This window comes from Dioscorea cayenensis, unplaced genomic scaffold (genome assembly GCF_009730915.1).
Source record: "Dioscorea cayenensis subsp. rotundata cultivar TDr96_F1 unplaced genomic scaffold, TDr96_F1_v2_PseudoChromosome.rev07_lg8_w22 25.fasta BLBR01001695.1, whole genome shotgun sequence".
In the NCBI taxonomy this organism is placed as follows: domain Eukaryota; kingdom Viridiplantae; phylum Streptophyta; class Magnoliopsida; order Dioscoreales; family Dioscoreaceae; genus Dioscorea; species Dioscorea cayenensis.
In genome coordinates, this window is record NW_024088086.1 from 17,953 (window position 1) to 36,098 (window position 18,146).

General features: G+C 34.5%; 1 protein-coding gene across 1 annotated transcript; it reads right to left on the reverse strand.

The window, feature by feature from the left end:
* Positions 1-5,690: 5,690 nt before the first annotated feature.
* LOC120256878 (transcription factor GTE6-like) lies at positions 5,691-13,678 on the reverse strand. The gene is made up of 8 exons (XM_039264549.1): positions 13,480-13,678; positions 13,178-13,384; positions 11,837-11,914; positions 10,275-10,499; positions 10,080-10,178; positions 7,785-7,843; positions 6,414-6,564; positions 5,691-6,108 (listed from the first exon to the last, which is right to left on the reverse strand). The coding sequence occupies exons 1-8, from the start codon at positions 13,660-13,662 to the stop codon at positions 5,941-5,943; spliced, it is 1,170 nt and encodes a 389-aa protein (XP_039120483.1). The 5' UTR covers positions 13,663-13,678; the 3' UTR covers positions 5,691-5,940.
* Positions 13,679-18,146: the final 4,468 nt, after the last annotated feature.

The following is an 18,146-nucleotide window of genomic DNA, read 5'->3' on the forward strand; positions in this document are numbered from 1 at the left end:
CTTTATGCAATTTGCTTAAATTATTATACCTGATTCTTAAATTACGGTTTTAATTTTTCCCTCAAGCTTTGTTCACACTTTCAATAGAATTGCCTTCAATAACTACATCATAAATAGAGACTATTTTATAAGATAACAAGACAAATGCAGGATATTATTCAAATAAATCAATGAAGATAGATTTTAGACATTTAAATTAAACCAAGATTACTAAGTAGGTTGTATATGAAGAAATTACACAAAAGATGGCTTAAATTTGAAAGAAAAAAAAAATCAAGGCTTACAGAAACTCTTGAGATAAGACAACATCTTTGATGTGTTCTCCGCAAGTGCACGGGTCGCACACGAGTAATATAATGGTACCCCGTGAGGGGTAGGGTTGTCGAACCTCAGGGACTGGGCTAAAAATACATGCTCAACACTGATCTCTAGTGAAGAATGAAATGGTGAAAGGACTTCTTAAAATGAAAGAGAAGATAAAGAAGAAAAGGAAAAGAGAATAGATGAAGTTACAAGGCAAGTGGATCGAGTGTCAACAGTAAGGGAACAGTGCCCCGGGATATTTCCTAAGCACTTAGTAAAAATGCTCACTCACTCTCACAGTTTATTTTATCATGTACATTCTCGGGCTCTGATGTGTTCTCAAAAGCAATATTGTATCTAAGGCTCTCAAAAACATCGAGTTTTGAAAAGATAACTATGGATTCAAGCTCACCAAGTTATGCCATTTCCAAAGGCAATGACAGCTGTGACAATCCACCGTCAAGTTTTATCTAAGCAACTACGCAAATCAAGCACTTCAAGTTTTGCAATATAAGATTTAACACAAGAACCAAAAGAACTCCGTAAATTATGAAGAGTATAAGTGTTTAAAGCATACAAAGTGACAAAGTTCCCACCCCGAGGCACCGTGGCTAGCTAGCCCCTCATGAGTGGGTACAACATGGAGGAGATAACACTAGATCTAAAGAAAGAAGACATGACTCCCTTCTCTTTGAGATTTGCCTCCAATGTTGAGCTTCGTGTGCTAGCATCACTTGCCTTGTGCCTCCAACTAGCTCCTTGATGCCTTAGAAAGTGTGGATAAGCTTGATCTTCTCTCTCATCAATGTTCTCCCGATGGAGAAGTAGATCCTTGAACAAAAGATGTAGAAGAAACCCTAAAAACTAGAGTTAAAAAGGAAGGATTCATGCTTGACACGGTCTGCGCACGAGCATGTCCAGACCGTGTCATGTCGAGGAAGAGTCGAGTGAAAAGGAGTGTCTCTGCCTGGAAGCTTCAGTGGAAAAGACACGGTTGTGTCTTGACCGTGCGATGATGTGAAACGATCGTGTCAGGAGCATCCAGAACGTGTTGCTTATTCTTCAATAAAATTGCCTTTGTCCTGGGTTTTTCAGAGGCATGGACACGATCATTTTTTGACCATGTCAGGCTTGGAAGTGTCCTTCTACACAGGCTTCTTGCTGGATCAACATCAGGCTGAGAACTTCAGTAGGTATGACACTAGCGTGTCCAGCCCGTGTCAAGCTTAAGTACTTGAACTCCTTTTGAATATTTTCTTGTTTTCTTCACGATTTCACTCCAAATTGTATTGAGCCCCCTATTCCTGCACATATAACACAAATACCCATAATAGCACTGCTTATGTATATAAGTAAACTTGAGAACAAGCAAAATGATGGATTTAGGGCATGAAAACGTGTATACAAAGTGCACTCATCAATATTCATCCTTAGTTTTAGTTTTGGAAAATCCTATTAATTACCTAAATCAATAAATTTAGGTAAGATTCATGAAAATTGAAATGAATCAAAAGCAAAACCTTGGCAAATGAAATCTTGTTGAAAATAGAAACAAACAAAACAACCTACATTTTCTTAAGTCCAATAGGGCAACACCGGGAGCTGAGGATTGCTGTCATGGATCTCTTCTTGGCTAGTTTTGGGAAAGCAAAATTAGATTGATGACCGTAGTCACAGATCTCCTTCTAGCTAGTTATGTGAAAGACAAGGGTTGAGGATTGCAGTTATGAATCTCATCTTGGTCAGCTATGGGAAATTAAGAAAAGCTAAGTTTTTGGATGAAGGATATGATGCCTTTTTTTCAAATAAATAAAGACCATCATTGTCTATTCACATGAGCCTTTTCTCATAAAAAAAGGTTAATAATCTCATTCCTCCGGAAGACCCCGATTTGGAGGGTGTGATATGAGGGGTTTGGTCCAAACTCCCCCTCACTCCTTGCTACCCCTCTAAAATCCCCAAACCAACCAAGGGGTAAAATAATTGTATTGCTTGGCGAAAACTCAAAGGGAAAGAGCATTGTCGGTTTGGCTTCCTTGCCTACTAATCAAGAGAGTTGTCAATTGTATGAGGGCCCAAAGTCCAACTAAAGATTTGACACTATCTAGTGCACCCTCATAAACCGAAGTAGCAAACCTCATTGTAGAATCCATTCCTAAGTAGCAAACCTCAAAGTTCAATTTACAAAATTTATAAGGATGATAGTATTGTAACTCATATCGACGATGGCTCTAGAGTTTAAGTACATGGATAAGAAGCATCTAGATAATTTTTTATATCCTTGAATATAGTCACAAATCTGATTTACTATGGATGAAGGTATAGGTTTTCGCTCTTTCATGAAAATACAGGGATAAAATTGCAGAAACAATTTCTATTGAGCACTTATCATTCAACTTTACAAATCAATCTTAAGTACAAGAGTGCATAAATGAGGCATTACACCGGCATGTAAGAACGTTTCAAGAAGGATGGTGCAAATAATAATTTTTAAACAATACAAATTCGGTGAAGAGTAACATTGTGAGTATCTTCGTATTTGCACTTCATTTATTTCTTTGTGTGCAGATATATGGACCGATATATTCCACAAAAATTCTTTTATGGATATTACAACATATTGCATTGATGAGTGGTGGAATATTCAGAAGCAAGAAATCGCTTTTAAGGTGTTTACTAAGTCTGATATTGTCGATAATAGTCATAAGCTTAATCATGAATTCATTGAGGAGTATGGGTTGACATTTATGACATTTTTTAATTTCTTTTCATGATAATCTACTAATATGACTTTAATTAGATCAGTAGAAGAATATTTGAGACTTTGATGTGGAGCAAATATTTTCATATTAGATATGCTTGCCATGTGTTACATTTATGCTTTCAATCCAGATTAGAGTCCCTACAAAATTTTGTAGGACCAATTAGGGATGTGCTAACATACTTCGGAAGGAACATTACTCTCATAAAACAATGGGCTTATTATTATAGAGCAAACAACATGTGGGTTAAAAAAATTTCCCTAAAGATGTTAGAGCTAGATAGAACTCTACTTGTCAACTTTTTACTGCCATATTTCTATATAAAACATTGTTGACTGCTTTTTGTTAATTAAAATTTCCCTAGATTTAATTTGTTTATGTATCAATGAAATATCACTATTAAAGTTATGGATTTGCTTTGTCTTTAATAAATGCACGAATTTATTCTCACAAATTCATTTTCCTACCACACATTTATGTTTTACATATTGTTCCTGATGTTATTGAATAACTGTCAAAATTTAGATTAAATACTCAATTAGTTTTGAGACTTATAAAACATGATAAGTAGTTGAGTTATTATATAGATTTACATTTGATTACTTTAGTTGCATTTGTTCCAGATCCCAAGTATAAATTAGAAGGTTTGCCTGCTTATTTAGATGCTTATTATAAATTTCTTAGGGTTCAATAGTAAACCAAGATTCACAATTGCAATCCATAAGTGAACTGAACACTCATTTGTATACCCTAGAGACCGACTTCATTATAGACATTAACACAATTGTTAACGATGTTAGGTCATAAATTTTGAACTATTATTCCTAATATAGCCATATCATCCCATAGATTTCACCTAAAGTGGTTGGCTAATCCCAACAATAGTGGAAGAGAATCATTCCGCAAAAGTAAGCCAAGAAAACCCAAAGGGTCACAATATATAGAGTTCAACTTATACTTAAACACTACCTTCTTGTTCACTAAGAGCATCAATGCATATATGAAGATAAAAAGCCAAAACTTATACTTAATCACTACCTTCTTGTTCATTGAGGGCATCAATGCAGATATGAAGATATGAATTTTAACATCTTTGATTGGCGGCAAAGTAATGAAAACCCTTACCCCATTCTTACAATAATTGTAAAGGATATTTTTTATGTGTCCTTTGCCTATAGTGGCGTACTAGCAGAATTTTCAAAACAAAGAGGAAGCATTGAACAAAAAAACAATCCCAGTTATCACTACTAAATATTAAAACTCAAATTTGCATGGATGATTCCAAGCGTATTCATGTTTGGCAACAAGAAGCAAAGATGAAAAGCCCTGAAGCTAGTAACTCCTCAACTGATTACATGATAAGTATAACAATGGCCCCCGAGACCAAGGTTGTGGCCTAAACAAAACCTGGCTGTGACAAATAGGAAAGTAGGTAACAACTCTGATCTAAGATAAGTAACTATGTGGGATTTGATTCCTTTTCACACCCAAAGAGGATATGTAAGTAACTTGGTCTAGACAGATAAACAAATTAAGTGCAAGCCCTTCATTTTTTTTTAATTATTTTGAATTATTTGGAAATTCAAATCTTATTAGGAATTATTTTAAATTCTTGAATTTTTTAGATTATGTTTTATTTAAAATAAAACATGTTCACATGTTAACCCACTAATTAACTTGCAAACTGATGTGTTTTGGCCCTGCGATTTTAGTGGATTAACTTGGCATGCCAGGATCACCTAAAGGGTAAATCCAACCAGATAGGTCTGCTACTTAACCCATGCCCACTTTTAATTCTGGCACCATGTTGGAGCATATTCCCAGATGTGCCTTATATCCAACTAGCCATTGATCACTTGAATGATGCAGTACACCTCCTACCCCTGACATACCTTGGTTACCTTAAGAGGGTGTTTGGTACAAGGTTTGAAAATATTACCATGGAAATATGGATTCCTAGGAGTGTAGATTTCTAGGAATAATAAACCCAAAAATACTTTATTCTTTTAATAATACTAAATATGTTAATAATACTAAATATGGGATTAACACATGAGAATATTGTATACTCAACCATTCATTTGAACGTAAAAAACCAGCGGCTATGGAAATGATGTTAAGTTTGTAATAAATGGTTTTTTAGAATAATTTCATAAGTTTTATAGCAAATATAATTATATAAAAATAACATATTCCCTTATTTATATCTCCAATAACTTTAGATTAATCCTCGTACCAAACACACTCTAAAAGAGACTCCAACACACTCTAAGAGACTCCATCAATGTCAAGATAGACTCCATCAGTGTCAATCTTGCTAATGAGCCATTCCATGGAGCAAATTACAGGCTCCATAACAGCATTACCTAGCAAAAGCCGTAAATAACTCCTAATTGATTGTGGAAATAACATTTTGTTTTATAAAATTTTAAGAACTCCATGACTTTCTATGGAAATAAAAGATATTCCAAGAACTACAGTTGCTTTCATATAAAATAAAAAAAAATAAAAAAAAAAAAACTCCACAAACAAATAAGAGAATATTCATCAAAAGCAATTTTCATTAAAAAAAAAAGTTAGGGACTTTTTCTTGAATATGCTACTTCAAGAAAAAAAAAAGTATCAGATCACAACCATCAACAACGGATAATTTACGAAAAATCCACTTTTACATGAAGCAATTTGTTCCTCATAAAGATACAATAGCCACAAAAAAGACCACTCAGATTCACTGCCTCTTACAACACATCTAAAGCCTAAAGTTGATGCAGTTCTCATTCCAACTCAAATATATTTTCTCATGAGAACCGGCAATTCATGATAAAAAGTTTTTGCTAAAAAGGATCAGAACCAGCGTGTTAACAGTTTTCAAACCCTAGGCCGAGGAAAGCAATTTGCTTCGCCTTTTCGCAGTCTTGGCTAGAGCATCACAGATCTCCTTCTTGCGCTTCGAGTTCTCGTCAGCATTGCTTGGGGAGTTTTTTGTTTGAAGTTCCATTGCCCCCTTCATGAAAAACTTTAGCTTCCAAAGAGTGGTTTCACTCTGCATAAAGAAAAAGATCAATCATAATTCATAGTTAAGCATATCATTGTTGGTGATTTCGAAATCTTTGTAAGGCTACCCCACATCAGTTAGGTTGGTAAATATGGATATAAATACTTTTAATATTTGTGGACATGTAACCTTTTATGCATGGAAATGAGTTCATTTGCCTACAACGGATGTGGTTTTCCGAATAAGAGAAACATCACATAATATTTTAATTCTACAATGTAGGATTTGACAAATTAATATTCTAATTCCAAAAAAAAAAGTTATTGATGACATTTGATTTCAATAACATTTACCTGAGCATCCAAGTCTATTTCCACTTCTTCTGTTGTAGCTCGGAAACTTGGATTGTTCTGCGCAATAATCTCTAGCACCTTGCTGAGATCTTCAGCTGACAAATTACTTAAGCCAGCACCAAGTCTTCTTTTCTCCTCCGCTGACATTTTTCTGGATAATTTTTATCCAACATTAGCAATAAGTGTGAGGAAATGAAAAACTAATCACATAACGAATTGAAATAATTTAAATAAACAGAACAAACTAAATTAATGATCATATTATTCAATTTTTGATACCTGCTAACATTTAACTGAGAAAGCGGAAATAACTTATGATGATCTCAAGTTACTGAAGAGCTCAATATTGAAATACCCTTTCAGAAAGCAAGAAAACTGATTGCACACCATAGGACAATATATGGTTCTTATTTTTAAAAATATAAATTAGAATAAATGGAAAGAAAACATTTATCTTGTTCTCTAGGAATTCCACACAATACAACATTACTATTGAATAAATTCCTTTATTGTTATTTCCTAGATATGAATTTGTACTTTAAATAAACCCTGCAAAAGTAAGAACTTGCAAAGAGGCTGAAAGTTATTGTGTCAATGATGATGGTGGAAAACTTTTGTTACAACTGGCATTCCTGTGAGAGCGCCAGATAAATTGTTTAAAAAAGAAAATCTTGGAAATTGTATACATCTAACTTGACTAATGTACTGATCATCAGGGATGTAAACACTAAGATCTAACCTAAGTATTATACAAGCATGGGCCCTGCCTGGACATAGTGCTGCTCAACTCATCCTTGAGCTTAGATGTCACTATCCTAAATCCAGGCCAAATGGGAGTAAAATTTGTTAAAATTTATAGCTTTTACTCACTAGATCATCAATTTGCCAGGACACTGCCCAAATCTTGGTAATGAAATCCAAGCCAGCTAGTGCCTGGAATGGCAAGCCCAAAAATGACTTTTCTCAGTCAAACAACAACCAAATGACAACCTAATTCAACCTCCACTTTGATTATAGTTGTACATATCTCAACAGACACTACTAATTCTACGGCCATCAATCATACCGGTCAACTTTCAAATACCAAATCACAGAAATAAAATCAGTCATATATCATAAAAAAGTATAATTAAATGCTATCCATTTTCATATTTCTTCCTCCTGTTTTTTCTCTTGATGTTTTATAGCTTGGTGTTGCTACAGCACAATGTTTTAGTTACTCACGTGGACATCATCAGTTAGATGCCATTATGATCACGTTATTGTGCCCAAATATTGATTGTTGGACCTAAAACAGGAATGGAGGATGCTAGGGTGTTAGAAGAATGAGGACAAGCAATAATAGAAAAACAACTTAGTTTGTGAAGCTACCTGCATTTCTGAACCACCAGTTCTCTAAGGCCATCCAATTGCGAATTGAGTACTGCAAGCTGAGAAGGATCAAAAAATAGCCGGCAAGATATAAATAGTGAGTTCAGGGAACAATGAACTTAGTATAGTGGAGATAGCCAACTGTTTTCATTTTGGCCAGCCAAGAACGACTTAGGTCTGAGGAAAACTCAACTAAAACTTTTAGACCTTTTCAATAGAAAATTGGAGCGGAATAGCTGCACAAGGGAGCATGTACCTTTTTAAGTCAAACACTGACCTAAGGAAAATGAAATCACTTAACAGATTGTAATAAATTAATTTCTCAGAGATATGTGCAAGAATAAGATGAAATTAAAGTTTGTTGTCTGCATGTGAATACAGATGGAAATGACCAACGAAAATACAACATGGTAATGTTTAAAAATCTTTCCTGATTTAGTTTTAAAAAACAACTGTTAGGACAAAGCAGAAAGGCTAAGGTGAAGAATAAATAACATCTTGAAATCATGATAAAAAAAAAATACAACAAAGGATAACAAATCCCCGAGACTCATCATATTAGTAGAGTCAAGGTAATTAAAAATTGGGATCTTACTAAGAAAGAATTACAAGCGACCCAATGTCTCATGCAAAATGTGAACCTTAAAGACATTTAACTGAGGCCTTGAATAGTTATTCAAAATTACATCACGCATTATGTTGGTTTCGGATCAGGGCCGGTCTTAATTTTTTAAATTTATTTTTATTAAACAACATAATACATAATTAAAAACAAGAAAAAAAATAGTGACCAAGGGGCCCTAGGCACAGGCGCCGGCACTGGCTCAGATGAATGCCATTCCTTTTAAAGCACAAGATGTGTTTCGCTTGAAAGAAAGTTGAAGAAAATAAGGTCAATGGCCTAATGAATGAAAACGTGCTGATATAATTTCCCTTCTTCTCCTCTCAACATTCTCCATTGTTTCCTGTCTATTTTGCATCAATCTAGATAGAGACAATATTTCAATTTTAGTATGTAATAAGCTGTAAGTTAAGAACTATGCAGAGTCACTGGGGGTCATATAGGATTTAAATTCCACAAATTCTACGACTCAGATAGAGATTAATTCTACAAGAAAAGGATTCTACACAGGATTGGAATCATTTGGTGCATGAGAGATCATGAAATAAAAAGTGATGGGGATGATGGTATCATAATTTTAACATCCATGGTTAGAAAGCAGGGATATTTCTACCATAAATATTTATATATATTTGATGAAATCTTGTTATGCACCCATGAATCTATCTGATCTACAAATCTAATTTTCATCAAATAGGCGGTACATTAGCAAATTGCTATGGATATTGCCAATAAATCTGATGATAATCTACCTCTACAAGCCTAAGAAACCTCTTTAGAACTCCCATTGGTGTAACTGCTTTAATGGGAATTTGGAAACACATAGTGGATGGGACTAGGGCTAAATCAGGCTTCACTCATTCAAAATAGAACTAAAACATGCAAAAGTCCAAGTCCCTGCACACTAGTTTATAAGTAACCATCTACAACCTTCTATCCTAGTGTGTTCAAGTCATATGGTAAAAGCACCATACTAACAAGCTACAACAATGGGATAATAGAGACATAGAAACCTAAATCTAAAGGACTTCAATTGAAGGAGAGGGCAATAAGGGAACTGAAATTGAATAGAGTTGAGTGCCAAATGTGTGCATTTTTCCACAGGGATGATTGGTTGTATTGAGTTAGGCCATAAACAAGTGAAACATGAATGAAGTTGGCTTCGATTTTGGTATGAGCTGGAACTAAAACTGTTAGGATTGACTTTGGCTTCATTCAAACTTGAACCAAAATCAGCTTGTTTGCTGTTTGAGCCAACTAGGTTCAAAGCAGATACAAAGAATTGACTAAAAAATGTAACCAGTGATCACACAACAAATAAATCAATTCAAAACACAAACCAAATGCAAGGAAATATGAGCTAATCATTACACATCAAGGTTGTGTTGATTTGATTAATGAATTGTTATTACATAATATCATTGATGCTAATGAAGTAACTACATAATTGCTGAGCATGAGATTTATTGGTGAATTCCATTGGATCACATTGTGTATAATAACTCCTTAATCTATTTCCCTAATTTAAACTATAAGGCTTTATATGAGAATAATTCCTTTTTTTTTTTTAACTATCTTGTAGTGAGATGACAGGCAGAATTTTTTGTCCCTTATAGGCCTCCTTTTTTATAATATTATCCTAGCAATCTGTAAGAAAGCAGAAAAGCGATTACCTCATTGTTCATATCCTTGGCCATTTTTGAAACAGCAGCCTCTTGAGCAATCTGCATATTTTCATGGGCCTGTGCCTCCTCCTCCTTCTGTCTTCTTTCCTGAGAAGGGGCATAAGTTGAATAGGAAAAAATTGCATAATTATTTTCCAATGCCAAAAAAAACCCATTACAATATGGGGCTCATTTAAATTTTACCTCTTCAATGACCTTTGGCAATAGCTGGAGCCACTTCTCTTCAAACTTATCCAATAAAGTTTTAGCCATTACATGAATATCATTTTTCTCATCATTATAGGTCATTGCATTTGTGAAAACTAATCTGACATCAGCATATATTTCCCGTACATTTTTATATCCAGTGCCATCCTTCGCCTCCATCTGATTCTTTATTGTACTGAAATCCATTGGCTTTTTAATAATCTGAAGCATTTCGAATTTTCAGCAAAAGACCGTGAATATAACAGCATAGTATTCAGAAACAAAGGTCGACATTCAATAAAATAAGAATCCAGCTAAGGGAAAAATCAGGTATGTTAATGAATCGGTTACAGTGCAACTGTTTGCAAGGAATCATATAAAATGATGTCATTGAAAATAAGCATGCAAATCTCAAGACATAGACATGCCAATAAAAGTAGCTCTCATGGCCTTTTTTGGGAGTGCATTGTGAATTTTTTTATCTTTTATTTTGGCAATTCAGTTCACAATTTGTCTTGTTATACATGAAAATGCTCTTGGCATTTCTTTGAGTTCAAGATATGCCAAGATGGTGGAAGAATAGAAGATATAGTCATAAATAGTCTCCATGAAACTCCATTTAAAGTTCACATTGTTATGCCATTAACCTTAATGCCAAGATGGTTGAAGAATAGAAGATATACAGTCATAAGTAGTCTCCATGAAACTCCATGTAAAGCTCACATTGTTATATGATTAACCTTGAAAGTTGAAAATACCCTGGGTATCCATTTAACTCCATGTAAAGGCAAGGTGGTGAAACTAGCAGGATAAGGGACGCAGAGATAAAAAGGGAGCATGACCAAGTCATTGTCTGTCACACAGCCTATTTCCAAGTCATGCTTTGACAATAATTTCAGCTTTTAATTGAAATTGCTGAGAAGTAAATTAAGTAAATTAGCAGGTATAGTTATGAAATACTTGAAGTGCAGAGACACTGACAAGCAGAGCATGGTCATTTGAGTTTTTACTATCATATACAGTCTATGCAGCTCATGGTGCAAATAAAGTTTTTCTTCAAAGATGCAAATTGGTTTCATCAACCTTTTGTACCTTGAAGGAAAGAGGAATTACCAAGTTCAAACATAAAAATTTAGTTTTTAGAAATCTTTAAATCCCAAGTAACTTTTCAAATGAATGATATGACAATCCATACTTTAATTGAGTGATAAACCACATGGAAGAAAAGCAGAATCTTAAATGAAATACAGAAGAAAAATTAAATGCCATGTATTGCTTAAGTATGACCAAGATTAATGGTAGATTGAACATACTGAAAGTGATCTGTAAGAGTTTGTCCAATATCTTAATGAATAGTTGCTGTTTCTTTGTAAAGAATTTATATTTCAATGAGTAAAAAATTAATTAGAATATTTTCTGGACATATAACTAATGTGCATCGAAATATGATATTTTAAAGTTACTCTCATATGACTTGCATGACACTTAACACTGATCATTACGAAGACATGAATAAGAAAATTTTCAATGTACTTGCTAAGAGAATAAAAATGTATTACATCATAATAGTCATGCAAACCAAGACCTTCAACATCTACTGGTTCCATGAATGGCCAAGCCCACTTGTGCTGTGAGATCTGGAGAAAAGCAAATCCTATAAACATATTAGATTACTGATATATTAGCTAGAAAATATTAATCAGATCATTCTCAGAACACTGGTCCAGTGGATGCAGTTCATTTAAACAACAGATGGTTTGGATATAAATTATTGCAAATTTAAGAAAATATGAAATAGTTCTATTTGGAAAATTGACAATAGGTTCTTTGCTTTAGTTTAATAAGAAGGAAAACTTAGTTTATTTCCTGCGTCACTACTTGATCTATAAAACTCCGAAGTGACTGGAGACAACTTACCCATGTCCCTGAAAATAAGTTAGCCAAGAGAAATACATCATGAGATGCATAAAAAGCAGGAAATATTAGAGTAGAAGTGGAGTCCTCCATGAATTGCATTCAAGTAAATTATTGGTGAAGAAACTTCTCAAACACTAGAGGAATTAAAGAAAAACAAAAAAAGAGCTTCCAATATGGTAAATAAAACTAAAATCAAGTATTTACGATTAGATCTGTAAATCAATCAACTTATTTCAATAGCGCTTGCTGATGCTGAAGGTATCCAAACAGTTAGTGTGTACTTCCAACTTCTAGAAATACACACATGTGCCCAAACTAGAAAAGTGGTTTACTGATGGTAAACTACTATATGAGTGCAGGTGAGTTTATGAAAAAGTATCTCTCATGAAGTTCTTTCCAAACTAAAAGAGAACCTATCTGAGCTGATCTGGAGGAGCAAAATCATCAGCGTAGCCTCCCTTTGATCGAATGAACAATAAAAGAATGGTTTCTTCAACCATTACTCATGAAAGCTGATTGTAAGGACTTAATCAAAAAGGGCAACAAAAATTCTGATCTTTCAATTCAAGTAGAGTTCCAGTGCAATATGCAAGCCTTACCTACATCACATTTTCAGGCAAAACTTGAGCAGTTCAGGGACGATGTTCAGTTTGGCCACATGGTAGATAAAAAATCTAATAGACTATGATAATGCACAGATGGGAATAGGCCTTTTCCATCAACTTTGTTGATTTTCTAATGAACTTACAATCTCCAAGGTTAAGATCATCACCATTTTGACTTTATAATAACATCCCACATGGATTCACTCAGAAAAGAAACCTCCTTTAGACAAATGCAGCTCAAGGAGACCACACTCAACTACTCCCACTATACGCATCCAAACATGTCCTCAAACTAATAATACTAATTCCTCAATTCAAAAACACAACAAAAAGACAAAGATTTTATCCAACAAAAGGAAAGCAACATCCAAAGCTCACCTGGCGCAGTATTGTCCCAAACTGCCGCATGAGCTCCTGCATCCTCTTAGTGCACGAGCTGCCATCCTTGACATTCAAGGCACTCTCACAAACAATAAGATTGCTACAACTACTCACGGCCATCTTCTTATCCTTCCCATCCTTCGCACCTTTGGATCGCTTCTTGTTCGCATAGAACTGGGCGACCTCATTCACCTTCACCTCCAACTGTGAGGAATGAACACCCAAACCATCTAAAAACCGTCAATCATATCAAGAACAAATCAAAGAAAAATAAATTAGAAAGCGAAATCCGAGCAGACCTCATCGACCTTAGAGATGATGGTGTCCACCTGATGCCGCAGCTTTTCGACAGCGATCGGGACTGGGCCGGCGGGGCCATCGCCAGCGCCATCCACGGTATCGGCCGGGAAGGCTTTCGCCGGCGGAAGAGCATTGGCTTCAGCGGGTTCGTTCTCCGGAGTGAGTGATGGGATTGCAGCCATGGCGGAAAGCTGAAAGCTTTCTTAGAAGCAACCACTCAATAAAAGCAAGGGGGAAAATTTTCATATTAACCCTTAAAACATTGATATTTGTTTTTAAGTCTTTTTTTATCTTTGTACCCTTGAAAATACATTTTTTTTGGTCCCTTATTAATGTTTGCTAACCTGAATATATATATATATATATATATATATAAATAAATAATGGTGAACAATTCCTATTATTATAAATTCTGTTTTGAAAAATCAAAATTAGCATATGTAAATTTAGCCATCATATATGATTATGAGAAACATTAGGACATGTTTGGTTCACTGAACTGGGCCATGAAGTGATAGAATCATGAAGTAGTGAGTTCTAGATCACTTCGAGTGTGTTTGGTTTATTGAACTGGGCCCTGAAGTGGTGATTTGACATCTTCAGTTCCAGCACACTTCAACCGTTCAACTTCGGCCAAAAACACCCATGAAGTCACACTTTCAGGGTTTCACTTCCCCCATGTGATATCACGTGACCATTGTTATGATCACCCGTGACTTCCCCACTTCGGCATTCTTCTATGGTTTTCTTCTCATCGCGCCATCTTCCATCTTCCCCACTTCGGCATTCTTCTAGGGTTCTTCATCGCCACCATCTTTTCCCATGGCCTTTTGGCTTCACCTTCTCTTGTGGATATGAGTTTTTGTTCATTTTTTTATTTTGAATTAAGGAGGCATATATGCCACCATTGCAGCCTCTCTGTTTGTGTTCAATTTTTTTGTTTTGAATTCTCAATAATAAAACAATATGAGGATAGTTGGTAATGCTCGATGAATATGCATTGTCACCCTTGTCACCTGAGCCACATAAAACAAAGGCGATCATTTCCGGGCACTTCAAGGGGGTTATGTTTTGCAGGTTTGTTGGTGTTTAAATTTGACTATATTTTGGTGTATAGTTGAAGTAATTTTTTGAAGCTCTGCTTGCCGGTTTGGAGGTTTATTCTACTACTGCTGCATGGTCACGAATGTTTAATAATGGCCACATGGGCTTCATTTTGTATGTTGTATTCTTTATGCATTGCAAGATGTACCACATGTAAATATATATATATATATATATATATATATTTGTAGTCTTGAGTGTTTATACTTTATTTTTTTGGACTATATGATGGTGTACACATTCTCTTATGGATTCTGGAAAGAGTAATGCTATATATATCGAAATGGTTGTCCAAATTACTTACACGAATGACGTGTATAACCCTTGGAAGCCACGTGATCATATTATTGTTTGTCCGAAATCAGCAACTTTTTTTAAAAAAAAAAAACAAACAAAGCCCTAATTCTTGGTTTTCTCTGTCTTCGCACGCCCACCACTTACCCTATCTTATGCCACCAAGCTCATCACTAGCAATCACTGTCGCCACCGACGCTGACGAATCCCCATCACTAGTTGCTTGTTAACAAATCCGGTCACTCGCGCCTTCCCATCTACGTGCATTCTATATCTTGTCGTTGTACCCGCAAACAAAGTTGCTATCCTAGGTCAATTTAGTCCAATCAGCTACAGTTGAACCTTGTCGAATTGTGCTTGTCACCTGCGACTGTAACACACACACACACACACTGTGTGTACTGTGTGAGGGTGTGCACTTACCATTGTTGTCAATGTAAAAGATGATATTTTAGTTAATTTGTTATTAATTAAGAAGCTATAGTAATTGATTATTACTCTCTCATTGTGTGTGTGAGGGTGTGCACTCACTATTGCTGACTTGCTATTAACATTAAAGATGATATTTTAGTTAATTTGTTTACTAATTAAGAAGCTATCAATTATTGGTAATTGATTATTATTAGTAGCACAATATTAATAATGGTAATTAATAACATATTAATTAGCTTGAATCAATGTTTTCTACACATGTTTAATTGCATAGAAGATTAGATTAACTAACATTAGAAGTAATCTACATAAATGTTTACAGATCATACATATATACATTATGTCTAAGAGGAAAGGTATACAATTTGATTTGTTTAGAAGCTAAAAAATGAGTTGTAAGGTGATGGCATGAAGTAGGAGTTATTGTAAATAGCTTTATCAAATAAAACTATAATGTAATTTTTATTAATTTATTGTTTTTTTTTTATCTATCAATATAGATGCAAATTGAGGAAAATATGGAAGAATTAAATGTTGGGTCTTCTGAGTGGAGCAAGAATGAAGATAAAGATGGATCTTCTAGTTTAGAGGGATTTATTATGAAAAAATTATCCCACGGGCCTGTATGGTGCTTAATTTTGAAGAAAAAGTTTATAATTTCTATATTGAGTATGCTCGGAGGGAAGGGTTTGGTATTACCAAAAAGAGTACAAGGTCAGATGATGATGGGAAATTAAAATATTACACACTTGCATGTGTAAGAAGTGGCGAAAGAATATCGACCATCAAAAAATTCATTCAATCCAAGACTATCTACTAAGACAAATTGTCAAGCCAAAATCAATCTCATTGGTGGTAATGATGGACACTTTACTATTTCTAGTGCTCATTTGGAGCATAATCATGCACTTAGTCCTCACAAATTCCGTTTTCAAAAGTGCAATAAAAAAATTGATGCATATGTTAAGAGAAGGCTTGAATTAAATAATCAAGTGGGTATAAGTTTAAGCAAAAATTTCTATTCGTTAGCTGTTGAAAGTGGCGGCCGATATGAAAATTTAACATATACTGAAAAAGATTGTCGGAATTATATTGCAAAAGCAAGGAAGTTCAGACTTGGTGTTGGAGATGCTGAAGCACTTGCCAATTATTTCTCTTGTATGCAAAGGAGAAATTCAAAAATTTTTTATTTGATTGATATGGATGAAGAAGGCTATTTGAGAAATGTATTTTGGGCAGATGCAAGGTCTATAGCAGCTTATAAAGCTTTTGGTGATATAATATCATTTGACATGACATACTTAACAAATAAGTATGACATGCCCTTTGCTCCATTTGTCGGTGTAAATCATCATGGATGGTTTATTGTCAAAAGAAGACACGGAAACTTGAAATATGGTTGTTTAAAACTTGGTTAGAATGCATGTTAGGCAAGGCCCCAAAGACGATCATCACAAATCAATGCATGGCTATCCAAGGTGTCGTTAAAGCAGTCTTTCCAAATTGTCACCACCGTCTCTGTCTTTGGCATATTATGAAGAAAGTTCATGAGAAGCTTGGAGGATTGACTGAGTACAAAGCAATAAAAAATATTTTGAAAAGCATCATCTATGAAGCAACTGATATTCAAGAATTTGAAGATATTTGGTTGAAGATGATAAAGAGTTATAATATTGAAAAAAAAAATGAATGGATGAATTCCTTGTATAAAAATCATCATCGTCGGGCTCCTATATATGTCAAAGGAATTTTTTGGATGGGAATGTCTACCACACAAAAGAAAGTGAAAGCATAAATGCTTTTTTTGATGGTTATGTTGGTCCAACAACATCCTTGAAGCAATTTGTTGAGCAGTATGATAATGTATTGAAAAGCAAGATTGAAAAAAAAAAATTTGATTTTGTTTCTTTTAACTCAAGTTTTCCAGTGATAACTGATTGTCACTTTGAGAAGCAATTACAAAAAGCTTATACAAATGAAGTGTTCAAGTTATTTCAAGATGAGTTGAGAGGAATGCTTTATTGCAATCTTACATTTGAAAATTTAAATGGAGTAATATATGCATTTCAGGCAACAGACGTTCGTAGAGGAAAAGAAGGCAAACTTAGAAAGCAAGTGATGTTCAATGTATGTTTACAATGAAGTCAAATTTGATATTAAATACACATGCCGTTTAGTTGAGTTTAGAGGAGTTATTTGCAGACATATATGCAAGGTTCTTATTGAAAAGAATGTAAAAGAGATTCCATCTCGATATATTTTACCTTATTAGAGGAAGGATATTAAACTTGCTCATACCTATGTGATGAATTGTTTGTGATGAATTGTTACGATGACGCACAAAGTAGTAAGAAAAAAACCAAAATACAACAAATGATGTTCTCATTTTTCTAAAGCCACTGACATTGGAGCAAAATCAACTGAGAAATATAATTTTCTGATGAAATGTGTGGATGGGGCAATAGAGAAGCTAACAGATGCTACAAATTATTGGGAGAGTCATTTCTAATGAAGGTCTAGCACCGATGCTATTGGAAGAAGAATGGCAAACAACAACTTCAGCAACAAGATTTCTAACTCCTTCAAAAGGTGCAGAGTAAAGGCCGACCACCATCAAAGAGGAAGAAGTCAAAAGTTGAGGAAATAATTATTAGAAACAAGAAAAAGGTACTTATAATTTATATCATACTTTGTCAATTATTTTTGGGGCTAAAACTAATGTTATTTTTTATAGAAAGCCCAACCAAAGGGAATTGCACAAAATCAAAATGACCCACAAGTTGAACTTTGTACACAAGAAAGTGTGGTAATACTATGTTTTTTAATATTTATATTT

What these genes read in the sequence shown, in the direction of transcription:
- LOC120256878 (XM_039264549.1), bottom strand. Translation starts at nt 13,662, where the DNA reads ATGGCTGCAATCCCATCACTCACTCCGGAGAACGAACCCGCTGAAGCC. An exon ending in TTGGGACAATACTGCGCCAG is followed by an intron (nt 11,915 to 13,177) that starts GTGAGCTTTGGA and finishes GCTTTTCTCCAG; the next exon opens with ATCTCACAGCACAAGTGGGC. An exon ending in TGCCAAAGGTCATTGAAGAG is followed by an intron (nt 10,179 to 10,274) that starts GTAAAATTTAAA and finishes GCCCCTTCTCAG; the next exon opens with GAAAGAAGACAGAAGGAGGA.